This window comes from Pipra filicauda, unplaced genomic scaffold (genome assembly GCF_003945595.2).
Source record: "Pipra filicauda isolate LSUMZ 115617 unplaced genomic scaffold, ASM394559v2 scaffold76_size2844353_pilon, whole genome shotgun sequence".
NCBI classification, from domain to species: domain Eukaryota; kingdom Metazoa; phylum Chordata; class Aves; order Passeriformes; family Pipridae; genus Pipra; species Pipra filicauda.
The window spans coordinates 2,267,501-2,294,931 of record NW_024104942.1 but is presented as its reverse complement, the minus strand read 5'-3'; the positions used below and the strand labels follow the sequence as shown (position 1 = coordinate 2,294,931).

Below are 27,431 nucleotides of genomic sequence, written 5' to 3'. Positions count from 1 at the left end.
TGCTGCTCTGGAGCTCCCTCCCTTTAAAGATACTGTAGATCCAGAAAGTGTTGATTCTATACACAAACTTTCTGCTATTGGGAGAGGGAATGGACATAATGGAAACGGTGGTTAATAGGGAGCAGGAAGTTGAATTTGAAGGATCACAGGCAAAGAATCCATCATGAAGAAGGGAGTTATAAACAATCCATCTTATTACCTGCATAAACACGTAATTCACACTGCAATTGAGCTACAGTGTGTTCACTTAAAAACTGAGTGCATCAACAAGTGGAATGAAATGCAGTAAATAGGTCTAAATACTATCAAGTTGGGAGAGAAATCTGCCTGGAAAATGTTAAATGTACTCATACAAAACAATGTAATGGCTGACTCAGAAGGGGTTTATCGGCCTATAGCTTTAAAAAAGGCCAACCACTGACACAACAAATTCTCTAAGACATGGCACTTCACAATGTGGTTTAGTGGGCATGCTGAAGGTTAGGCTTGAGGGCCTCTGAGATCCTTTCCAACCCTAATGATTCTGTAATGTTTGGGGTTTTGTGCATGTTTAAACAGGTATAGGAGACTTCCAAGTCAAGGGCTCATCTTCAGCTACAGATACAGGACCTAAAATACCACACTTATCCAAAGTAATTCTGCAACCTAGCCTACATTATGAAAATATTTTACCTACAGAAGTCTATCTATAAACATCTTGGGTTATTTTATAATGGAGCATTGTACCAGCACAACAATTTATCTTCAGCTTTCAAACTACTGTAAGAGATCTCTGTACCTAAAATAAGAACTGCTTTAATACAACTTCTTTGATCACTGCAATTAAACTGCTGCAGATTTCCCTGCCAGCCTTTTTGTACACTAAGGGTGCAGGTTCTCAGAAGGGTTTGGTATCAAAGTGGAGTTTATTCACAGAATGGTGCTGCACACCACCACCTCAGCACACCCTCTGCTGGGTTAGAAATCCACACACAGGAGGAAAGTAGAGTATTTGCACATATTTTCATGAGGTATTTTATTCCCCACAACCTGCATGAGTTTATAGTTAAATCCCTCATAACATAGCTCTGTGCTTGGGACAGCACCATCATGGAAATGACAGAACTTGTCAAACCAAGAAGAAACACCGGAATTCAATACAGATGATCCTTTGCATTCAAGCATTTTAAGAAGATTGCAAATCTGCTGCTTTGCCCTGCGAGAAGGTATTGACATCCTGGTGGCAGTGCCTGCCTGGACAGCACACTGTGCAGCTTTATAGCACAAACACAGCAGAGAACTGAAGTGATTCTTTTTGTAACTGAAACACTGACATATGGACTATTTTTACATCCACTGAATGGCTAAAACAGAATGTTTGCATGTTTCCATGAGCTGGCCTTAGAACTGCCATGTCTCTGACGAGTGTAAGGCCTGGCCTTCAGCCATTAAAACAACTACAAAAAAACCCCTAACAGTCACAGGGAAAGGAATATGAAGCCTTTGTTGAACCATATTCCCCTTTCTAATATAAAGTCTGCCGAAAACAAGAAATTCTGTCATGTTTGTATGCAATCAACAATACTAAATGCCTCCTTTCCCTTTGCACTTTTGGAAGAAAGATTTCCTATTTTCAAAAAGGTATACACTTGACATAATAGAAAAATCTACCTCTTGATAAGGCTGTATAGAAAGAGTTAAGAATATGAACGAACCCTGTCCAGCTCAATTCATTTGTTTCAAATGGACCACTGGTAAGTATTCTAATTAAATCAGTATTATTCATAATTAGCAGTTAGAAGCTGTACCTAATTAAAATTTTAGTACATTTCTTTATCTCTGAAAGCCTGAATCTAGTTTGCTACTGAAATTTTTATAAAGCCTGTAAACAAGTATAAATTGCTACACATATGTTTGTAATTCACTGGGTTTTGTGCACCAAAGGTTTATAGAATCATAAAAAGGTACAACTTCGAAAGAAATTTCAAGAAAACCAGCATCAGAAACTGCAGAAGAAATTAATTTTAAGAAGTGGTCTCTGCTAGTGACATGATAAATCAGAGAGTCACTGTCTCCCCTGTAGCCTAAGTTAACAGCTGAAACAAACCTTTTTCCTAGGCTGAATTCTGACATTAGATCATAATTAAGAGTGAAATGGGAAAAGAGGAGACAGGGAAAAAAGAAAATAAAAAATAGCAGCTCCTCCACCAGGACGCAGCACCCAACATTAGAAACAAAGCTGCCATCCTCCCACCCCCTGCTCCCTGGGCAATTCATCTGTAAAAGAGGATCTTTAAAGGGCTTGGGGGGTTTACACTGTTTTTAACTCTGGCTCAGGCTTCAGCTTTTTAAACTTCTAGCTCAGTCTTTGCAACCATTACCCTGCCACGAGCCAAAATAATCCAGAGTTGAGGCAGTCTGTTCCTCTTTAACTTCCTGACTTCTGCCTCAGAACACAAATCTAACTCTCCCACCCTCACTGTGGACTTCTGCCTTTTTTGTGAGCTCCTAATCCACATCTCCCTCTTCACATCCTTTGTCCATTTGCAGACAGTAGCAGGACCCAACTACCAGCTGATCTCCACAGTCCTACCAGAGATGCCCACTGGGTTATGAGGGCAGCATGAACAGCAACACTTGAGATAAAACGCTGCCACGTCCTCATATCAGATCTTCAGTGTGGAACCCAAGCACATTTCCAGTCTGGTCTCACTACTTTGCTGTCTTCTTCTCTCTCTTTTTTTATTAATGCAAGATTGCACATCTGTGTCTGAGGCTCACCTCAGTCCTATTAAGATCTCAGCAGTTACTGGTTTTGACTATGCCACTGCCGGTATGCCCCAAACATGGTAAAAAACAGGAAGGCACAAAGGAGTGACCAAAGGCTTTCTGGAACACAGGGAAGTAAAAAAACCAAAAGTTTCCCTTCTAAAATATTTTTTTCAGCTGTTAACACAGGTATCACCCACACCTCAAATATGGTACAAACATGCCAAACATCAATCCTCTCTTCTTCCATGTTCTACTAGTAACTGGGAAAACTTAAATTAAGAGATGAGGATAAACATGGCATATTTTAATCTGGGAAGTCTGCTATTTCATAGTCTAATTAGAAACATCAACATCTGAAAAAAACCAATTCTTTTTGTGTCCTCCAATGGCTCTAACATAAGCACTGCAAATATTACTTTACCATTTTTAGGAAACACTTGTTCAGTGGCAGAAATGTACATTAGATGATTCAAACTAAGTGGGGGGAAAACCTAATGAGCTGTAGCACTGAAAGTATTGCCTCAGTACTTCACAGCTTTTCTGTATTTGTCCATGGTGCTGACTACTTTTATTATTATTATTATTTAAGAAGACCTTTATGACCAATTTTTATTATTGTTTAAGAACAGCTTCAGCTGGATCTAACTGTTTTCTTCCTCCTCTTGAGTGGGCATATGTGAAAAAAAAAAATCTACCTGTCCAACACCTGTACCTCAGAGAAAGCTTACCTAAAGAATGTGCAGCTGTTGTTTTGGAGCTGAAAAACCGACCAAGTCCAAGGTCTCCAAGTTTTACTACTCCTGTAGCTGTAATGAACACATTTGCTGGCTTTATATCTGAAAGAAAAATAAATTAAATTTAAAAGTCACAGTAAGGTCGCAAGAAAAGCTACTGCTCTAATAACAGACCAAAAGAAGATTTTATTTACAGTTAATACTGGTAAAATTTAATGGTGGTGTTCAGAAAGAATGAGTCTGGAATTTAGAACTTCAGCTACTTTAATAGTACAAACATCGCTCAAGCAAGAATATCAAGAGCCATGGAAAATATTTTCAAAAAAGCCCAAGCAAAAAAACAAACCAAACCCCAACACTCAAAGCCAAACAGTAGATATAAGGGAGCTCATTACTACTTTATATAAGCTACATAGGTCTTGCATTAGAACTACAGAACCTCTTATTATGTCTAAGTAACAGCACAGAAATGTTTTCAAGCAGTGTAAAAGATTTTTCATCACTTTTGCTGTTCACATAAACCACAGTGACATGATGTTATTCATTTGAAATAGGTAACTGATTCTCTAATAGCAGGCATTAAAGAAAAAAAAAAAAGCAAGTTTTACTCAGGAGAATGGTTATTTGCACTCGTCAGTGGAACTGGGCTAATCAAGTAGAAACAAAGAAAAATAATGATGTATACCCCAGACAGTTATTTTTCACAAGTAATATTCAGTTTAAGTTTTAATCCAATCCCTTAGAGACAACAGCACAGACTTTTATTTTATGGTTTTTAAACAAGGTACCTATCCTGTTTCTAAATAAACTGACCTGTTATTTGTTTGGGAAGGGAGTCTAGCTCATACGCAGCTCGAGTGCAATGCACTGTGGCTCCAAACTTGAAGAAAATCACTTCAGTTGTTTAAGAGGGGATTACAGTTTGCATAAATATGGGTAGAGTGAAAGGAATGGTTAATAACCCTTCAAACACCAGTGTTTTCAGGTTCCCAATAAAAGAGTTACAAAACCTTGTAAGCTTTAGAGAACAATACAGAAGTAATTATGTTACGCTGCTATCTGACCTAGTTTTTGGGAGTTTAGATCACCCTTTGTGTAACAGTCCAACACGGACATCGCTAAACTTAAAAAAGCTTTAATTGTCATTGGTTTTGGTCTGTAACCATGGAATCATTAGATTTGTCATAGGTTTGCCAGAAGCTTTGAAGTTAATATTTCATTTTAAGGAACTTAAAATATCCTTTTGGTTTTGAGTTTAGTCATAAAAAGCAATAAAGGAAGATACCTGTACCCTATGGAAAGAATCTGTAATTTTATGTCCTTTTCTTTGTATCATTTGCACTTGCAGGCATCTGTACAAATGCATAAATAAAAAAAAAAAAAGGAGAATCACAAGGGAAAGCTGTTTACAGGGGCAAGGGCATCTAAGCTGATCTGCTGAAGGGTGTAAGATTTTCAGCTGCAAATGACAAAGCTGAAACAAGGGGCTGCTGCCTTCAGGCAGCTCTGCATTCCAGCAGAAGGAAGCCACCAACCTAAGACATCCAATTCCCCCTGAATCCAACGAGACAGCTCACATACAACTCACAAACAGCGGGATTTCCAAGAGAAAAAAAAATTGTACATCTGAGAAGCAGCTCTACTATGATCTGTTTTCCTCAACTCAGAGTTACAAGGTAGAATGAAGACAACACACAGAAGACAGCAGTACAGAGGTCTACAATGGGCCAAGGAGGTTCAGTACCTGACAGATAGCTGGCAACTACAAGGGCTGTTGGGACACAGTACCTGACACAGAGATAGGGTTAGTGGTAGTGGAGAGGAGCAGACAATTAGAGAAAACACTCAGAGTTGCACATAATCCAGTAGATAAGGAACTGGGAGAAGGGCCTGTACATCACCATTCGGCATGGCAGGAGGCAAATACTTTTCTAAAACAACCAGGAGCAAGAGATGGAAAAAAATGGCTGTGCAAGAAGGCAGGTAACAACAGCTGGGTGAGACAGGGGGCAAATACAGAAGAAAAAGAACAGGACAGAAAACAAGAGCCAGAAAAGTCAAGTAGCACGTGGCAGCATCTCCATCGCTTACAGAACTATCACTTCTTTTGAAAACTTGGTTATCGCAAGCCATGGCTGCAAACAAATGCCTACCACAACAAATGTACAACCACAAACTTCTGTCACGGTTTTCCATTACTTATAAAACGTTACAGAAACGTACATTGTGTCAGCTGTCAAAATTGATTCCAACCAGCTTAATTCTCACATAGTAAAAGGTTTAGTAAAGACAAATCATCTTTGATCCTGTATTACCTCTATGCATAACACGACGAGAATGCATATGTTCCAAGGCACTGCAAAGCTGAACAAAGTACTTCCAAACTGTTCTTTCAGGAATCAGCCTCTTCTGTTTCTTAAAATGCTTAAAGAAAAAAGGATGGACAGCAAATATTAAAAATTAAAACTTGCATAAAATGACTGGGAAAAGACTAAAAATCCTTTATTAAAAAAAAAAAAAAACAAATACAAGAGGTTCACAACCTATTGAGAAAGGTTTAATAAAATTTCTTGATACAGAAAGCTTTTCCCTTAAATATTAATACATGTATCATCAATGTATGTGTTTAGTCAGTTCACACACGGAGGTACAAATTATACTAATGCAAAAACTGCTATCCCAAAAAGGGATTTAAACAGTATTTTCCAATCCTCATTGCTGGATTAATGGGGTCAGAATAGTCTAGCATGAAGTGGACACAGAACAAATAAAGGTCAGATATAAAGATATGTGCCACAGAACTTCCTAAACTAAATACTTCCTTACACTAACACTGATTTCCATACCCTCATTTTCTAAATAAAAGAAAAACACAACAGTAGTGACACACAGTCACAAAGATCATGTAAGAAGGGTTGATTAGATTAGTCTTACAAACTTTTGCAATACATAAAAGGAGACTAAAGGACCTGATTTCTGCAAGTTTCATAGTGATCTAACTCCTGTTCAAATATTTTCCATCCTGTATAAAAAATACCATTACTGATCACTGGTAACAGTTCAATGGCCTGTTAAAGCTTACAAGAAACAAATATGCTCTGTTACACACATCTTCTCCAAATATTATATTCAGGAACTGGAACCACAGTCCTCCAAAGACACAAACTGAAAACCTGGAATTCAGTCAATGCTAAAATGTACAAGTTGAATAATTATAAATTTTGCAGCTAAAGGTAAGAAGACTGACAAATTGTTGCTCATTTAGCCTTTCTTTTCAAAGAAACTGTAATATGTTAGATTTTAAACACATGAAGAAAATACCTACACATTAATATTTGCTTTACATCTAAAATTTTGCTAAGTACTTATATGTATCTTAACAGTGTGGGTACACACACACACACTTCACACTCATGCACACCCTAAGAAACATAACAAACATTAGTTTGGAAAAATAAAAATACGTCCACATGCTATGTTAAAACATGCTTGACAGCTGCATCTACACGTAAGAGACATGCAGGAGGATGAGAAAGACGGTTTTAAACTAGCTGTAGCAAAATGCATCAGCGATACAAAGGATCATAACATTCCACCAAAATGTTTTTAGCTATAGGGATTATTTCAAAATGCATTTTCATTTAAATGAGGCAAAGCATATAAATTATGTCTTTAAATACAATTTTCTTTCAGTCTTGGACTGAATCCAAACAAACCCTGTGTATCTGTTCTCCCCATAGTTGGATTTGCATATCACAGGATTGTTTGATGTCAACAGGAAGATGGAGATCAGGTTTCTTTTCATTTAAAAACAAATACACAATACTTGTAAGTATGTGCACATGAAAGCATAGTTCCTTGATTTAAAATGCATCCTGAAATTATCATAATTATAACTACGTACTTTATTTAAATATTCTGAATTATTATTTTTTTTTAACTTGAATGTAAGTACAAGCAGTGATGAAATGCCATTCACAAAATGTCTGAAATGGGAAGATTTTCCATTACAGATTTCCATTCCAATGTACATCAGTGTACTTTCCAAGTATTTATGTACAAGTTTTAACATTTTATTCACTTGCCACCTGTAACACTGTAGCTGACTGTGCACTAAAAAATTGGCTTCACTTGTTACAGAGCAAGAATGCAATATAAGTGTGTCAGATGTAGTCTCATTCTACTGAAGCCATTAATAATTTTGCAGGATAATATTAATCTCTTCCTGAAAGCATCAATATTATTACTTAACCCCACAGAATTTGTCTAAAGAGGACAGAGAAAAGCTGATACATTTGCTAACAATGTTTGTATTTTCATCCCTTTTTACAGAATAACCGAACAGTTTCCTAATGAGAAAATGTAATTCTCCTTAATCTCTGATGGATTGCTAAAAGAAAAATAAAATATTCTCCAAATGTTTCCATCCTAGTGAAGTGAAACATAGCTGCCCTGTACCGGAAAAGCATACGCTGTTCAGTTTCTTGGTGGCATAAAAAAAAAAAAGAAAAAAAAAGAGTAAATGATAGATGGGGGGGAAAAGTTTCAAGTCAATATAAAAGCATGAAATAATATACTGAGTTTCTAAAGATGATGCTTTAAAGGTCAAATTCCAAAAGTAAAAATGACAGCAATTAGCAAATGGTTTTACCTAGACTTTACAGGCACAGTTCAGAGAATACCCAGGACTATGTTTGGACTTCATAAGAAACTTAAGGATTTCCTGCAGGTGAGTAGACAGTGAATGTAGACGATTTAAACACAACTAGAAATTTCAGATATGACTGCCTACATCTCAGTAACCATGCTTGGAAAAAATTTCGTATTCAGTTCTGATTTGGGTGTATCAGAGGATTTTACAGTGTGATTTACTCTGCTTTAGGCCTCACTGAATAGGGAAAAAAAATAGGAATAAATTAAAAGAAGACAACCCAATGAGTGTTTTAAGAAGCAAACTGGACTAAAGAAAGCTAGACGTTTTATGAAATTCTCCTGATGACAGTTGATAATTTTGCAGAGTCATTACTTTAAAATAAAGAACAGAACTGTGAAACTGTCAAATAAGCCCACAAGAATATATACCTCAATTTTTCACTGCACAGGCTGTTGCCTAGAGTTACCTTCTGAAAGACTATATTTGGGAGAAAAGTGAAATGAGAAAGATCATAAAAGATTCCTTTTCCTTTCACCATTTGGTGAGACTCTAGATCGCATCATCTTGTTCTCATGACAAAACTTCACTTCTGGCTTCCAAAAACATAAAATGTAAGAGAGGGTTACATTTTATTGCATACACTTATCAGAACACAGTGATTCAACAACAGATACTAGTGGGAAGAAATCTGAACTTCAAGAGGAAAGTGATGCAGAAATTATTATTACACAGAATTTTCAAGTAATACGTAATGAAGTTCAGGATCATTTCTGGCTGTGTTTCTTTGGGAGCCCTTTTTAATATGGATTAGCAGAAGGAACAGAAAGAGGAAAGAGGGGGTCAGGCAGCTATAACAGGAAATTATGGAAGCACAACCAAGGGTTCTCACTCTGTGAATACAACAGAAACAAACCAGAACTGGCAAGGGTATGCAAGGCCAAGAAGACAGACCACTGAAGATAAACCTTAGCATCTCTGTATTTTGGAGACTAAAGTATATAGAAATTAATTACCTACTTAAGTCTTATTTTCTATTTAAAAACCTAGTACCAATGCATCATCACAGGAGTTTTGTCTGGCTCTGCTCTTTCATGAATTCAGCTGCCCATCTCTTTAGACCATGATAAGTTTTCTGCCATTTTATTTTGCTTTCTATGCGAACAAAAATAGAACTTCCCACAACATCCTGATTCATTCACTCAATTTGATCACAGCTTGATCAAATTTGCCTACATTTCAAGAGCAGCAGCTGTCTCTTAGTTGTAAAAAGAGAACAAATACAAAAAAAAAAACAAACCCAAGCTATTTGGCATCTACCAATTGAACATACAGAAAACAGCAAGTATTCAGCCAACAAAGTGACTAAAATGAAAATATTTACCTGTTTCTTTTTCCAACTTTTATTTACAGTCGCTTACATCTCCAGTTACTGAAGATGCCATACATTTACCTTTTCCCTTTAACACTCCTCAAAAAAAGTGTTTTAAAAAACCAAATCTTCCTCTATTAGTCATCTCAGTATACAACAAACTTTACTTAATCCAGAGTAACAAGACTAAGACACAGGACAAAAACCAGCATATAAAATAATGGTATTAACAGAAGTACCTACAAGCATCAGAAGGACAAGTTAGTAGAATTAAACTGTGGTCTTTCTTTGAGGGGAAAAAAAAAAAAAGAACACGCCACATGGACACCACAGAATTGAGATAGAAGCATCCTCTCAAAATATTATCACATACACCTACTTACAAGAAATAATAAGCCTTGTAAAAAATGCAAGTAGAATTTTTCATATTTTCCATTTTAGTATGCATTCTTTCATGCTAATAATCAGACTTGTTAATAAGACTCCTGGTTAAACTCAGATTTCTTAGAAAGCTCTGAACTAAGTCACTTTATATATACCTATTTTTATCCAACTTTCTCTGCAAGGATTCACATAATTTTTCCTTATCGAGCAGTCCACCTACAGTCACTCTGTTCCACCTAATGTTTTTGCTGACGCAAAAAAGCAAGAACATACAGTGTTCAGAAATTAAAGACACCTACTGAAATCAGATCTACTTGCAGAGCCACTAATAACAAATTTCCAATACTGCATCATTTTCCACGCCCCTGATGTTATCACTGAGTAGGGCTTCTTAAAACACACAGCCACATGTTTAAATTCAACAGTATTTGTTTACATGCATCTCTCTCCAAAAAATCCCTGTAGGAAAACTGCTTTAGCATGAAGAGGCGAAACTCATGCTTGAATCATTAACTCTACTTGCTAATAAAAAGCAATAGCATGACACAGTAAGAAAAGAGGCTATCAACTTTTTTTCTCTCTACAAACAAGGCAGACAGGTTTGGTTTCTCTTCATTCTCAGCAAGTTTTTCATACTGCACAAACACTGACGGTGTGAATTTCTCAAACATAACCATGGGAAAAATTAAAACTAAATTCCAAGTATTATTTGCAGGACACTGCAAACAAGAAAAGTACCCAGAACTACTAATTTAATAAAATCTTTCAATTCTCCCTGCTCCTTAAAGGCTCACAGACAATTCAGCAATAGTGGGCAAAGGCGGAGATGAAATCTCCAAAGCCTTTCTGCCCAGTTAGAGCTACTTGAACAGCCCGCCTAAGGTAAATCAAGTTTCCTGCCAATTTAACCTTTCACAGCTGAGTGATACCATTACTTTCCCTACATGTTCAGCCAGTACTTACACAATAGCTTCAGGTGTGATGCCTGTGAAGGGGACTGACCACAAGACAAAAGACTGTTGATAGTATAATTATTTTAGCAGAAAATCTGCCCGCTTATTCTTATTGTTCCGGTGGCAGACACAGACAATGGCCAACTCATAGAAAAACTAACAAGGCTGCCTGGCAATTACCCAGCCCAATTATCCCTCTGATTATAAACTGCAGGACCAGCCAGCTTTCATTCTGCCAGCACATGTATGTAACTTGCCAATGATAAACTGCTGGCACTGCTCTCCCTGTGGTTACCTGTGGCTGACAGCAAAGGTGACAGCCCAGCACCTCTCAGACACCCCAATAACACACGTGTAGAGCAAAAGCTGACCAGAACCTGCTCTCCTACCTTGGCAGGGGCTCTATGCCTTGACTTTTTAAGGCTTCACAGCTCCATCTGCAGAGTGACCATTTCCCCCTCAGAACACCCAGCCCTGCCTTTTATAACTGCTGCACAGATAACATATATATGCAAAGCTGAATAAGGATGCACTATTTTTTTAATTATAGGGGGTTAAAAAAGTTTTTTAGTACCTTTAAAAAAGATTAGTGGCAAAAATTAGCCTGACTAGTTCAAAGCCCCAAGCTCCTCCTTTAGGAAAAAGCACATAAAAATAGTTTAGCTTTGATCTGTAATTAGCACACTCTGTGTTACACTATCCTATTATATTACAGGCTTCTTCAAGCTACATTCTATCTTCTAAAGTTTTATTCAAAAATGAGTATGCAAAAAAGCTAATGTAAAAGTGATACAGAACAAAAAAAAAAAAAAAAAACCAACCAACCACTGAGGAAAAAGATATTTTGAAGGTTTTAACATATATCAATGATGTGGCTCCAGCAAAGTGCCAAACTGGTCTATATTATAAAATATAACCATATGCTCAATAAAAACACTTCAAGTCAGGAGGTTTGGCATGGGGGTGGTGGTAGTGGGGTTTTTTGCTCTTTAAATTAAATCCAACAGTCATGGGGGAAAAAATAAAGCAGATACTGATGAAAAACAAAACAATCAGATTCCATGTTTTAAAATTTGCAACTATAGATCAAGGTAAGTCAGTATGATGATGAGAAAAAAAAAAAACACAGACATGCAGACAAGACTACTTCAAAAATACTTTTTCCAGAACCACAATGTCAATTATCTGGACATAAATATACGTATGAGGAAAATTTCAGAATTAAAGCCACCATAACTTCTCCCCCTCGAGAGTGTGTGTGTGCATGCAGTTTTCAGTTCTGTTTTCTTTAGGTTAAAAGACCCTCTACTCTTTCACTCATGACACTCAGCTAATGAGCAGTTTGAAAATGTCTCTAGGCTTTATTTATTGTGCACTATTCAAAACCTATTATTAAATATAAGTTTCAGGGAGGGGCACAGCTTCCTGGTATGCATTATTGGAAAATCAAACTAATAAAATAAACTTTGTGAAGTTTATCTTCACAAATGGCCTTAGAAATGACGAGGTAGTAATATTCCCATTTTACAGATTAGAACATGGGCAAAGAATTAAGATCAAAAGTGTTAATTAATTCTGGCACCAATTTAAGTACCTCCCTCTCAATGTATATACCTTTATGAAACAGTTCATCTTCAAAGCACAGTTTCCACTCAGAACTGATGAAGCTGTGAACGTTCAATACTTCTACAGATCAAGACCCAGAGTTTTTCCTTGATTGTCAGAAATACCAAACAAGCAATTACAATTCCCACCAAAAAGTAGTGGTTGAAGTGGTTTATACAGTATCCCTTAGGAACAGTACCAGTAAGTAAGGATGGTCTTTGGAAAAATCTTGTATTAACCACAAAACCTTTGTCTTTCAAACTCCCTGCCTTGGAAAGGACCATTGTGGCAAAGAAGGCAGCATGGACACAACGATTTCTACACAGAGTAGCTGTACCCTCAACACGGAGTCACAACACATCCTGTTCCCAGCCAGTTCGAGTTATCCCATCCAGGCTCTCTCCCTGCTGGCAGCCCCTTTGTCTATCTCTAGGATCCTTGCCTAGTAAGTCCTGTTCGCTGGCAACACATTAGCTCTTCTCTAATCTCCCTGTGTTCATCCCTAGTATTGGAAACCCCGTTTAATAGTTTCCCAGTCCAGTACTCTTATACTAATTCTCTTCCACTCCTCAGTCTCTACTCCTTGTGTCATAACTTTCCTGTCTACCTTCCCTCAAACACCGCAAACCAGCTCACAGAGGTGTACTTGTCGTCCTTATTCCCAGTCAGATCCTCTCTCTCTCCTCACTTAAGGATTACTTAGCTGTTTGTCCCAGTCTACTCCTGTCTGCCTCATCTTTTGTCTTCTTCACACTCATCTCAGATTACTCCCTTCCCCATTAGAAAGAATAAATACCCTCCAAGAGACAGGAAAGCTTCAGCCCATCCAAAGCATCTGGAAAAAGCTATTTCTGGCAATGCCATTTCAGTCACCCATACTATAGGTCAAAGCACTGATAGTTACTCAGCTTGTAGGCAGTGCTGTCAGCACCAAGGGATACAAAAGATTCAGACAGCCCTACACACACAGAAATTCTCCACTTTGGCTACTTTGCCCTAGCAATTTCTGTTAAACATATATGTTAGAAGAATTTATGTTTAGGTGAGTTTTCACAGTCATTATTGTAAGAAAAATCCCCTTTCCAAGTTTTACTTCTGTTTCAAGGCACAAGGGGCTTAGAATACTTCAGATTCAATAGTTGCTAGATTTTAAAATGAAATGTTGGCATGCAACATTTTAGCACAAAATTGCTGTATTTTGACAAACTGAAAACACACTCACACAGCTAAATATCTGGCAATCCTAGCAGCAAACAGTCCTGCTATACATGTTGTGTGCATGGCAGAAAACAGCTTCTGCAACATTGCCATTCAAAATACGCAGGAAACATCATTTTTCCCACCAGCCTTTCAAACAGGAACACCAACTATCTCCTACAACTGCTAAAGTTACAGGTCAATGTTGCTTCCAGTCTTTAAGCACTTAAAAAAGAGCAAGCTGCCCCTAAATGCAGCCCAGGTACACCAGCCAACCTCAGAGTAAGAAGTTTAAAAAGATCCCACTGCTAATATATTTTGGCACAGGAAGGAGAGTCTGCATTCCAGACCACGTGGAGGGGAGACACTGCCTGATGCAGTTTCATACAGTGAAGCCTAAATATCCACCACTGGTGAAACATCAGAATGATAATCAATGAGATTTCAAACAAGTCTAAACAGAGCTCCAGCTACTGCAAGGAGCTATTTAAATATGTATCAGCTGCTTGGAAAGAAGTGACTATCCCTGTATTTTGACTACCCTACAAAAAACAAGTTTAAGGACAAAGAACTCTCTGTTCCCAACTACAGAAACCTCAGGTACCAATATGAACTTCATGCTGATGAAAGGTTTTAGAATATTTGTCTCATTTTACCTAGCTAATTATAGTATGTTTATTTCTTTATTTGAAAGTTGAAAAAAATACACACAAAAAGTGACTTCTGAAGAGTGGGTGAAGTCCTAGGTGACATTTTGTAGAATTCAAGTTATTTTCCATCTATCTTGAGAAAGCTGGAAACATATTTTCAACTTTTTAGATGAAAGCTTTCATACTTGTTCCCAAAACATGTTTAACTTCCTTAAGATCTATATGACATATTCAGTTTAGAGTTTGCATTTTTTTTGGTGCACTAAGATTATTTGCTGAAAGAACCTAAAAACTAAAAATATCTGCAGAAATTAAATAGACCTAGAAGTTTATTGCTTAGTTAAAGAAAAAACCCAACATTTTAGTGTCTTGATAATATCCCTTCTTACAAGCCTAATAACTTATACTTAATCTTAAATAATATGCTAATTATTCTGCAAGATAATTCAAATTCTCTTATTTCACCATCTTCAGCTCTTTTTACTGAATTATCATAATGTATTTTCTTGATTAATTCAATTAGTAGATTCTTCTTTATTTGTGGCATTTTCTTTATCTAATATATCAACTGTTGCTTGGGAAAAAAAAATCTCAAACTAAAAAATCCACAGAAAATGTTCACCTTGTCACTGCTTGTGGTAGAGGAGAACCATGACTAATACGAAAAGGGATCAAAGCCTCAAACCTGTCTTACAACATATTGTATTGCACAAGGAGGTGCTATTATGAGGTAACAACAGTTCTCATGAACTACCCTTAACCTTGGCAGCCACAGACTATCACAGGTTCCTCAGTAGAGACCACAGACACCAACAAACAACAGACCCTGAGCAACTGAGAAACAGAACAATAGTTAATAATTATTTACCCGTACAATTTTTGAGGTAATAGTATCCAGCAACCTAATTCACAGATACAGAAAATCAAGAATTTTCCCTTCTTTCACCATCCCCACGCAAGGGTTACACTTGTAACTTGTGCTGAGGTTCAAGTTCTAGTGAAAAATCAACTGTGAGCCAAACGCAAGTATTTCCCCCTCACTGATGTCTGCCTTTCAGTGACATGACCTGTCCAAGAATTCTAACAGGCCATTAAAAGCTGTATGGTAAGAAATCACCAATTTCAGATCCTCCTGCTTTTGAGAAGGGAGGCTATATTGAAACATCTCCCTGTGACAGAGGTAATTAAAAAAATAATTAAGGTAAAGTGGATTCAATCTGTGTATGTACATACATAAACACAGAGGCAGAGAGAACAGGAGATACCTCTGATTTCATTATGTGATATGCAAATGCCAATACACAGCTGCTTTTTTTTTGGACATAGAACAGATTCTATGAGTTCTATTAGAATGCATATGAATGCACCAAGTGATTTTCCTCAGTTGTCTACTCAATGAGGACAAAGAGAGTATTATTCACAGGTAACAAGAGGGATGATATAAAAGCTGGGCAGCAAGGATGTGGTTCATTAAGGGAAGAACTAAAGAATTCATTAAGGTGCACTGTGAGGCACAGCAGCCTTGTAAGTATTCTCTGATGTGCCAATAAAGTCATAACAAATACCCAGTAAACTAGTTAAGTAGCTTTCCCTCACATTAATTTTGGTTTCAGTGTCATTCAAGCTGTGGTCATTTACAATTTCAAAAACATACTTGATCCCTTCTACAAATCACACAACGAGTCTGATACCCAAACACTCTTCTGGGAGTGTCTCAACATTTTCCAACAAACTCAGAACAGCATTCTAGCAAGAACACTGGAAATCAAAGCATGGTTTGTCTTAACACAATATAGTTATTTACTGTGGTAGTGTGACAGGCAGCCATACTTCTAGGAAGTTTCCATACCATTATCATTTATTTTTCAAGCAATTTTTAATATACTTGCTTAAAAAGATGCTACACAACTGGAGCGCCCCACATTTAAACTCACATCGTCAAAGTAATCTACCAAATCATTTCCTCCACCAGCAGCATGAAGACAGAGTGCATTGTGACACCTCATACATATTTAATACCAGCCTGATAGGCTGTCATTAACATCAAACAGCAATCTAAGTCTGCTACATTAAACATGATCCCTGTGTTAAGAGGACAACCACAAAGTGCCTCCAAGATCGATCCTGTAAGAAATACCCACCGACTTGGACAAGGTATAATGAGGCCAACTGCACTGAAAAAGCCACACACCAGATCTAAAATTAAATAATAAAAAAAAAAAAGCAAGGGAAAAAGAAAAAGCTTCAATGGGTCATAAGACCAGACATGCCATAAGGCAATCTGTCACAGAGCACTCATATTAATAACTGTTGTGTCAAAACTGAACATTCAAAAGAAAAGACAAACCTTCCTTTATGTTTTATGAAATGTAAGCCCACAGAATTAATAATTTATGAGATGAAGAAAAATATCACGTTTGGCTATAAATATTAACAGATGCTGTCAACCTGCTTAGAACTAAATTTTGACTGTCCTACCTTACAATTATCAACTTAGAAAGGAATATGCTTCAAAAGCTCAAAAAAAAAAATTTTAAAAAATCAGTATGAAAGTCATTAATGAAGAAATTAACATTCTCTATTCATGTAGCAAAACAGCATAACTTTGTTCTGTGCCCGGTTGCTGCTGAGCCAACACTCATTGACTGGCACTGTTTGTGTCCAGAGTGGTGGTGTGCTCTGTTGACAGCAATAACATGGTGTGCAACAAGAAAGCACCCCAACAGGACACGCTAAACCCAAGATCCAGTGGAAAAAGGGAAAGGAAAGAAGGGAAGTAGTTGTCAGACAACAAAGAAAGATTAAAAAAGGCAGTTAAAAGTTAGTATAAGTTTGAGAATACAAAACTTCATACAATGGGTCTTGGATAAATGTCTCTCATTAGCTAAAAACAGGCATTTAAGAACTTCAAAAAAGCACAATTAACCCATAATGCGTATGGGTTAAGGATCAGTAAGCTCACTGCATGTGATGTCAAACAAATACAAAACATATTTTCAGAGTGGTTAGCAGTTCAAGTTAAAGATCTAGAAGACACTTCTGCCACACATCAGTTATTCTCTGCTTTCATATTATTACAGAGAATAGAATATTGGAACACAAAACAACTGTACCAAAAAATCAGGAATGCCATTAAAACGTATTGTTCTAAATGGTGGTGACAGTGCTTTTCTCTACAGGTTTTTTTTTCTTCTCCCCAGTACTAATATAACTTCAGCCTACTTATGTCCCCATCTGCACTTACATTCTGGGCAACAGTGTTAAAAATACTTACATAAGCATCAATATTGGGCATATATTAAAAAAAAAAAAAAACAAGTCAGTCTAAACACTCCATTTTGCTCTACAGTTCCAAACATTTTCACTGCATTTCACCCACTGATGAGCATGCAGAATGAAAAGCCCAAGTTGAACATTACAAGCTCTTACTTTTTAAAAAATGTTAATCCCTACCTTTATCATTCTAGAGAGATCTCCAGCATCTGCTAATTCCAACACTATGTTCAGCTCATTGTCTTCAATGAACGAGGCATAATATTTAATTACATTTGGATGATTCAGTTGCTGAGAAAGCAAAAGAATAATTCGCATTTTAGCGTAAAGTACACTGTATTTATTAAGACTGACACAAACATTCTTATTTAGGCAAACAAAACAACCCCTAAAATCTATTTCACTATGATACAAATTACAAAAATTATACATTTACAAGAAGCATTTACAAATACTTTACAAGAACACGATGGCATTTTAGGATCAACATGACGACATTACAATTTTAGAGGAATTTTGCTTCCATGTATAATAGCCAATAGCGTGCTAAACTGTTATCTGAAACAGCAAAGTCAATTTTTAAAAGCAGGATTTTACTGTACGTAGGACACAATTGTTCACAATATTGCAGTTTTGGCAGAAATTTCTACTTAAAAGCATTATTCATTTTTTCTATTACTACTCAATGTTCATTTTTAAAATAATAAAGATCACAAAACTGTTCAAGTGAGGCTTATAGAAACAGTATGCAAACAACAGTGGACACTTTAAGTATGTCTATGAAAAACTTAATATACTGTGATGATGGCTCCACATTTTTTAAACAAATCTTTTACCTTGAGAAGATCTATTTCTTTGATGCAGTCAGCACGAGCCTTGGCATCCATCAAATCAAATATCTAGGCACAAGAGAGAGAAGATTTTTATTAAGTGATAAAAATAAAGCAAATTATCATTATTTCACAGCATCCATAAAGCAACTTGAATTATGCGTTTCATGGCAAGATGTAATATTACAGTATGAAATATTTTTTATGACCTGATGCATGGATTTAGTGCTGTGGCCATTCTTTTAGCCCCCTCATAGGAAACAAGTTCATTTTAAGTAAAACTTTTCCAATTACTTAACTGCCACCTCAAACACAGAGGAATAATTCAGCACACTTCCTTATACATGGCTCTAATCCAAATCTCAGTGTCCTAACCCATTCCTGCTACTTCAGGATCACAAACTGATTCTTACTAGTACTGAACACACCTTTTTTTCCCCTTAGTCTCTTTCTAAGAATCCTTCTTCTCTCATTTGCCATGACATTCTGAATTTAAAAAAAAGTCAAACCAACCAACCAAAAAAAAAAAAATAATAAAAAAAAAATCAACTTCCTTGTGGTCTGACTACTACATTTTGAACTACCCGGAAGAATAATAAGAAACATGCTATGAGGTTTATTGTCACAATATTTATGAGATTAAATTTTGCAGTTACAACTTTTCAAATGCACATCATTTTCTTCTAGATAGTCTCCAGGAAAAGATGTTTTATATGCTATGAAGATCAGTGGTATCTGGTTCCATCAGCTCAAAATCTCCAAAAGCTCAGCAGCTGACAACTTCCATTTAATGTCTTGCCACCAATTCCAGCACTGAATGTCTGCAGGGAGGTCCTCTCAAACTGACTGCCTAACTGTTCACGTAAATCACACCTTCACTTGCTCTCCCCGAAGAAGTTCAAACAAATCAGGAAGTTTGCCTATGGTCTGCTAAACCTCATTCCTTTAATCAACTGAAAGAATTCTAGAAACTTCATGCCTAGAGCACAGTCCTCACAGAGCACACACCTGCTCCTGACTAACCACTACTTCTTTTCAGATATCCAATCTGGCTTGAGAACTTGCATAAGAAAGAAAAGGCTGGAGTGGATGTAAGACTCACTTTTTGACACAAAAAAACCGAAACGACTCAAGTAGAGAAACAAAATGCCAGACTTGGAGATAGTAAGAGGAAAAGGGGGAGGAGAAAAGAAAGAAGAAATCGAAACTACTTACCAAGAAATGAAATAAACCATCTCACAACTACTTGTATATTAAGGCCAGAATGATGGGAAATAAACAGACTGAGTTAAAAGCAGTTATTCAAGGAAGAGACTGTGGGGGACTTGAGAAAAACACAGCAGGGTAGGTCACAAGAAAGGAATGCAAACACTAAGAAAGCTATTTCAGACATAGTAAAAGAACAGAGTTAGTACTATATGCGAAATTACAAGTACTAAAAGATAAATAACTGATGGAAAACAAAAAAAAAGAGTTTATGAGATAAAGTTAGAAATTTAATGAAGGAAATTGAATAGCCTGTATTTATTATAGATCTCAACTTTGAATGAAAAAAGCATTGCTCTTTTATAATTCTGACAAACAGGTTAAAGTCCTCGTGTTTGGTACAGAAATGATTTTTCTAGGAAACATTTAGGAAAAAAACTAAATATGAGAGGCAGCACATTATCTTGAGGAAGCACTGAGAAGGTAGGAAATTGTAATTATCTTTCCTTATAATCTGAGAAACCAGCAAATGGAAAATTTTATACTCTCTTCCAAATACAGTCAATCAAAGTGCGTATCAGGGAGCAGGGGAAAAAAGGGGGCAGGTACAGGCACACTTCTTGAGCCTTCACATTTTTACCAAGTTCTAGATAACAGTGAGATATCATTCCTTAGAAATGATACTGAGATTCAACTCCAAACACACTGGAACCTAACCAAAACTGGAGACAGAATTTCAGACTGAACATTGTACACAAACTATCTACTTTGAAGATCTGGAACAACTACCAAAGCACGATTTCAAGATTCAAACCAGAAGACTTTCATTGTGTGACCAAACAGGGCAGTTCACACCTGTTAATGAGCGTTCCAATATACCAAGAGGTATAGTAACTTACCTGTTCCAGGAATATTTTGCCTACACACCTAAGCTAACAGGTTTTGCAAGAAAACTTTTTTATAAGCTACGCCTCTGACAGGGACATAAATCAGCACCTGTCATAGAGCAATAACAAAACAACAAAAATGAAGCCCTAGACTCAGGAGTGTGAAAGATCTAGAACCAAGGCATAGGAAAGAAAGACAATTTTGTTTGTGTATTCTGCATAGTATTCCCAGTACTTCTAATTTGTTATTAAACAGCCCTGGAGTAGACTACACCAAGCAGCTGCTCTCACTAAAGGATTGACTTAAGTTTTATAAACATGACTCTCTATACTTTTGCTACACTTCATACAGTGGCATGGCAAATTTGTCACAGCTACAACTACACTGAATATTTCAAACATTAACTAAAATAAAGCAACACAGGAAAAATGAGTCTAACTTGATCCTTACAAACACAAATATAAACAATTTGAAGATTTACTGTTCAGCATTCTTGCAGTTCTCCATTAGATTCTGATCCAGTTCTAACCTCAAAAGACTAAAAATAGCATTTCCCAGAAATCCAGAATTTCAGTTTCACAGACATTAACCTCCTCCAACAGTAAGATTGGTAGAAAATAAGAACAAAAAAAAAAAAAATTGCTCAATCCATGGCCTCTGAAGAACCTCTGAATCATACCAGATGCAAAAAGCTTCCCAAGATTTTCATTCTGAATAGATTATCTATTTTGCCAAACTGCTGCAGTTCAGATCAGAGGACCCAAGTGTAATAAGCCATGTCAGCTCACACAAGGAGGTTACTGTCAACACAACGAGAAAACCTCCGTGCTTCCTCACCAGAAGATGACTCTGGTCATCTGAAGAACGTCTTAGTCTGAAAAATGGAAGCTACAATGAAAGACTTCAAGGAGATCCTTTCAAGTGCATGTCAGAACTACCCAGGGCAGCTGGCAGTGCTCTGAAGGGTCGTTCAGCAGGAGAAGCTGTCCTTGCCTGCAGTTCGCTGCACACTGACCACTGATGTAACACTAAAAGCGATGTCAGTGCTCCCCTCACAACTGTAACAGTTCATACTTTTGCAAGCCAACTAATTCCATCTTCAGTTTCTATTACTCAGCAAGTCAAGCTGAAAGGTCAGCTTATGCTCTCCTCCCTCCAGCGTGAGCACGCAGATCTCTCACATGCACTCGGTTTGCAGCCTTGTAGAGACAGCACCACCATTGCCTTCATCAGGTCACAGGCCTCATTCCACCCCAGACACACACTGCCCAAGGACTTCCAACCTTTTGTCTGGCCTTCTCTGGGACCGCACTCACATTTTGAGCTTGGATTTAGCTGTAGCAGCACGTGCCTTGCAGTTGAGTGACTTAACTACAACAAAGTCATTGCAGTCAAATGACTTGTGTCTAACCTGGGTTTAGATTCAGCTCATCTCTGTGGCCTTAAGTTATTTATAGCAGATACAAGAGAAGTCTAACAAAACCAGAGTGATTTTTGGATAAGCTTAAGTGATAAGCTTTTGGATCAACACAAAGCATTAGCAACTGACTGCTTGAAAGCACCCAGGAAAATCCCAGGTACAGACACTACAAGTGCCCTCCTTCCAGCAGGGCTCAGATTGCTGATGATGCTCCGTACACTGATTATTGGAAACCAGCTGCAATCAGACCACAAGCGTTAGCATCACTGTAATTGGCTAACAATAAAAACTGCTGCCTCTGATTAGACTGCTAGAGCATTCATTAGACTAACAATAAATTCTAGTTCTTGACTCCACCTATGATATCAGGATCACAGGGTAATTCAGGTTGGAGGTATGCTTCCCTAGTCAGCACAAACCCCACTCAGCACAAACTGCACAGTGTAATACATTCTATTTCAAACTTTTAATTCTTTTCCCCCAATTTCTATTTCCAAGGACTGTAACAAGATCAATATTTTAAAAAGGAATTATGCTTGCCTAACGCAAAAATCTAATAAGAAGCAAAAATACAGCAAATATATTTATGATGGGATAGTTTCATAAAGAGTATAATCAAAAAAATCTTGCTGTGGTGAGCACTACACCTTAGCAACTACTGTGAAATTCCTTAAAACAATTAGGTAAATACAGCTGAAGAGTTAAAGGAGCATTTTTTAAAAGCCCTTAGCAATTTCTTTTTCCACATAGCAAGCACACTAAGTAAAATAAAAAGTATCTTTTCAGCTCTCAGTTTTTCATCTCAGCCAGCAGCCAACTGCATATAAAGGGAGAGTAAAAGGACAAATACACATTGATGGTTATGACAAAATACTCCCTTCTGTGTGCTATGCAACTAAGGGATCTCTGGTAACTTTGCATTCAATCACTTCTCTGGTACCTTCACGTAAGCAGATTATAATTTTTTTTCTTCCAGCATTCCAGAAATGTCAGTTGTAAGTACTGTCAAGAGATACAGGTATTTTTAGAATACTGGCTAAGCTATTGTAAGCTACAGAGAAGGAACTGTTCCTATGCAGATGTGTAAAGTAAACATAGAAGTTGCAACACACGAATCAAATTCCTCAGTAAAGCTCTTACATACATGCTCACACGTGCAACTAGAGCTCCTAGAAAGCTATAGGCACAGCAAGAAGGTTTAGAAACATTTAACCACATGATGGACAACGATAGGCCTTAGCTTTTAAGTGTAGACTGTATCTGAGCAATTACCAGCTACCAACGGAACTCATCATTTGAAGTAATGTGACAAGTTCGGAATCTGCCTGATTTGCTCTGAAGTCCATCACTTTTCCAGGTTCTCCTTTTCAGTATTGAAAAGGATAAAGGTCTTTCTAACCTTATCATTTAACTAACTATGTAACCTATTTCTGTTCCATTTGAAATTCTGAATAAAATAAAAATACCAAAAAGCATTTCCAGAGCAAAACACAAGCATGATTGCTGTAACATCAACCTTCAGAGATGGAGGCAAAATAAAGACCTGAATGCATATAAATATTAAGAGATACAAACATTAGAGTATTTTGCCACCACAACCCTGCTGTGCTGAGACAATAGTGCTTCATAAAGTGTGAAATTACAAGTGCTTTTCTAAGATTAATTAACTGTAATTCAGGCCTGAAGTAGCAATCCACTGACAATGCACAATGAATAATGAATGCAAGTGCTAGATAAAAGGATTCATTGTCTGAATCTCTAACATGGGGCCTCCAATTTTGGAATGAAAGGGAAAGAAAGGTGGAACAATGTAAAGCAGAAATGTAATGAATTGAGAATTTTGTTGAAATATGCAGTTTTACATTTTGAGTAGCCAAGGTTTCCTTAGAAAACAGCTCATAAACTGAACTTGTACAGCCTTGCAGTCACTGACTTAGATATGCACTTTTTGCTCTTTAAGGATGTTTTGTGAGCATTTATTGCAGTATCTAGTAACTGCTTACTTTTCCCTTGGAAGTGACTACTGGAATGCTCATAGCTCAGAACACTGGACCGTACCCCAGGCTGTTTTGCTGCACAGGTTACGCTGAGCGGCAGAACTACTGCTGCTTCCTCAGGCATCATCTTCAGGCTAGTTTGGACCTGAGACTTAACATGTGTTAAGAAACTTACCTAGAAGGTCTTCAGTTTATACTGCTATGGTCACAGTTCATAAGTGGTTGATGTTTTCTGATGTTTCTTTCACTCTAAGTGTAGTTTAGACGTTACTGAAAGTGCAGTAGAGAAGATCTGCTTTTTACTTGTTTTTATTTATAATTCAACAGCATCTCAGAAATATAGTTCCCATTTCCATGGTGGAAAAAGAGAGAACCTAATTACTGTATATACCACTTTCCTAATTACACGTAGGCAAACCACACATGGGAGGATGAATCATAAATGGTAGAACAAGAAGAAACGACCGAACATACTATTTTGTGTATTCTGCTTGTTAAATTACTATTAAAAAGGCCTGCAAGTTAAACAGTTCTCACTGTGCTACATATCCTACTGAAAACCGAATCAAGAATACTACTTCTTCCTGTCATCTCAACTCTGAATTTGTAGCAGCAACTACAAATTCAGGAAGAGTGGTTTCTGTCACCATCTGCTTGTCCCTTCTCCCACAGCATCTTACTGCCACTTGCTTCTGCTCACATTTCATTCCACAAACATACATTCTGTACACATTAACATTTACCAATATTGTACATGTTTTAGCCAAATAAAATTTTATTAGCGGAAAATAAACATTCTTGTTGGAAAGCTTCATCAGAACTCAGAACTGGTAAACCTTTTGGAAAAAATAATGGCTAGAGATCCTGCAGCTCTGAAAGAGAGGGTAACTGAAGGATTCTAAGCCACATCTACCCTGATGGTAGAGACACACATGAGGAACCACAGACCAAATAGACAAAGAGAACACCTAACCCAGCCAGGAAAATAAAATGGGGAGGGGGTGGAACAGACACGACTTGCAACGCTGGAGAGGAAGGCATGCAGTAGAGAAGATGTGAGATGAGAATGGGCAGATAATGGCAAAGCAGAAGAAAGCTCACATCTCAGCTATGTTATTTAACACAGTGTAGAGCATGTAGAGATACTGTCTCAGTGTGGAAAGCTGTATCCATGCACGGGTCTAAAACAGAAAGAATAAAGCCCCTCTCTCACAACAGAAATAAATATTCCTCCTGTTTTGTTCATGCTGAGCTTTCATTAAAAAGGTATCAGAAAAAAAGGTAATATTTTAATTTGAATAAAACAAAACTGAAATTAAAAGGAAAAAGTACCATCATAGAGTTCCTCTGAAAAGCAATCACTTCTCACCAGAAGGCACCCGTGAAAACAAATTTTGTAGTGAAATTAAGTCTTGTCACTATATTTACCAAAAATATTTCTAGGGAATCTTAAGAAAGATAACAGAAGCACAGTTGTCGTGGACCGAAGGGAAGAGGGGACAGGACACAAGGAAGGGTGTAAGCAGACTTGTTTATTCAGGCGTGCGCCCGGTTCTTAACCGCCCCGCCAGGGAAAGGGGGCAGAACATCGGGTGGGCTATCAGACAGACAAATGGGGGAGCAAATCAGAACAGGGCACAGGCAAAAGGGGGAGGAGGAAGCCTGGGCATGTGCAGTTGTGCACTGTGTAGCATGAATACAGTGAAACCACATAATAACAGTAAAGTCCATATGAAAGTCCTGCCAATTGCTGTATGGTTTTCTCCATGCCTGGAACTGTTCACATCCTGAATCTTGCTTCTCTACATACAGTAACAATTAAGATGGTCTTCTGTCCAAAAGGAACAGCTTTAGATGACGTCTATGCAAGCTGCAACAGCTGTGTCAAACACTCACTGCTGCCATGAGCCTTTTGAGCTCCAAGTAATACGTCATTATACACTTAGGAATTTTTTACCTTTACAGGTTAACCAAGTCTCACTTTCCATTCAGGTAACAGTCTCCACAGCAAAAGTGACTTTACCCATCACAGAACACAGCCACTACTGATGTGGACTAGGTAGTAACTTGCAATGGAAAACCAAAAACCCATGTTGGACACTTTAAGACAACTGGAACCCTATCAGGATAAAGCCATCTGGAGAAACCATAACTCTTTGACACTATTTCCTACCAACAACCAAGTATATTCTCAGAAATTTATTAAAGAACTAACTAAAAATTAAACAAGAAAGCTTTTCTGCTAGAGAAATCATCACCTGTAAACAGACAGCATGATGTTGTCTTCATGCATTGAAAACATCTTTTGTCAAACTGTGAAGTCTCATGTGAGAATAGAGCTATACATACTGACTTCTGAAATACTGTTAGGAGTACACATGCTAAAATGCCTCTGTACTCTTAATGCGAGCACCATTATAAAAATTTCATGGTTGGACTTTATGACTTTCTTCAAGTACCCAGGCATTTCACATCCACCCTAATTGACATGCATTTCAAGTCACATTTGACCTTTTTGGTTTCTCACACACTGCAAATGAAGGCAGAATTAGCCTAATGTTTTAAGACTGTTGATCAAGGTTCTTAGAATATATTTCAGCTTTTGAAGTAGTATCTATCTGGCAGTTCTCCCAGAAGGGGGAACCAAGTCTCCTTTTTTATGACTGCCAGGACTTGCCCAGCTTCCTGGTGCACAGGAAATCAGAGAAATGGAACAGCAAGTCAAGGTATGACAGAGAAATTTACAGTGGATGCGTTAGCCCAACAAAAATAAAATTATTAAAATGCAGAAACACTAGAAAAGAATCTACAAAATCTTACACATATTGTTTTGCAGTCTATAAAGGTAAAAATACTCCTTCAGAACTGATGACAGATACTCCTCCAAGTATTACGCTAAATCTATCTCGAGATCAGAACTGAAATGAGTTTTAGTTTTGATTTCAAAACTAAACACATTGTCAAAGAACTTTCAAAATAAATTCAGTAGAGAATTTGCTTGAGTAATGGCCTTAAAACAAACATCTCTGAGCAGCTCCAAAAAGAGAGAATGGAAATGATACTGGATACAGGCATAGCTCAAGCTGTCTTTTGCCTGTGTGACAATGAAAATGTTCCAGTTTGAAAAGCGCTTTTCATTTAAACTGTCACTTTTGATCTAAACATTTTAAAAATTGCTAACTGCTAAGACAAAATATCTGAACAAATAATCAGTCCATTTCTTATGCTCAAATTTACAAGGACCAGGCTTAATGTTACTTGGCCACAGTAACTCAATCAGCTTGCTGCTCTTGTCCCATCTTCTGTGACTGAACTGCCACTTCACCACTGGTTAAACTGTGAATCTTGGAAATATTCAGAGTCCTCAAGAAAATATTTTGACCAATGCAATTCTCTTAGATCCACAGTGCACTCTCATTTAATTACCACATAGGGTCCCACACACAGATTTATTATTCATGAAGACGATAATATGAACTGAGTTATATCCTGAAATCTGAAGGAAACACTGAGCTCTGGA

At 37.3% G+C, this 27,431-nt stretch overlaps 1 protein-coding gene across 4 annotated transcripts in view; it reads right to left on the bottom strand.

The window, feature by feature from the left end:
• NEK7 (NIMA related kinase 7) overlaps positions 1–27,431 on the bottom strand; it is a 62,364-nt gene that overhangs the window by 17,563 nt on the left and 17,370 nt on the right. For all 4 annotated transcript variants that reach the window (XM_027713309.2, XM_039389784.1, XM_027713310.2 and 1 more), the window contains 4 exons: positions 18,407–18,469; positions 17,751–17,861; positions 5,801–5,909; positions 3,480–3,587 (listed from right to left, as the gene is read on the bottom strand). In XM_027713309.2, the coding sequence (XP_027569110.1) occupies positions 3,480–3,587; positions 5,801–5,909; positions 17,751–17,861; positions 18,407–18,469 (391 nt within the window). The remainder of the gene's footprint in view (positions 1–3,479; positions 3,588–5,800; positions 5,910–17,750; positions 17,862–18,406; positions 18,470–27,431) is intronic.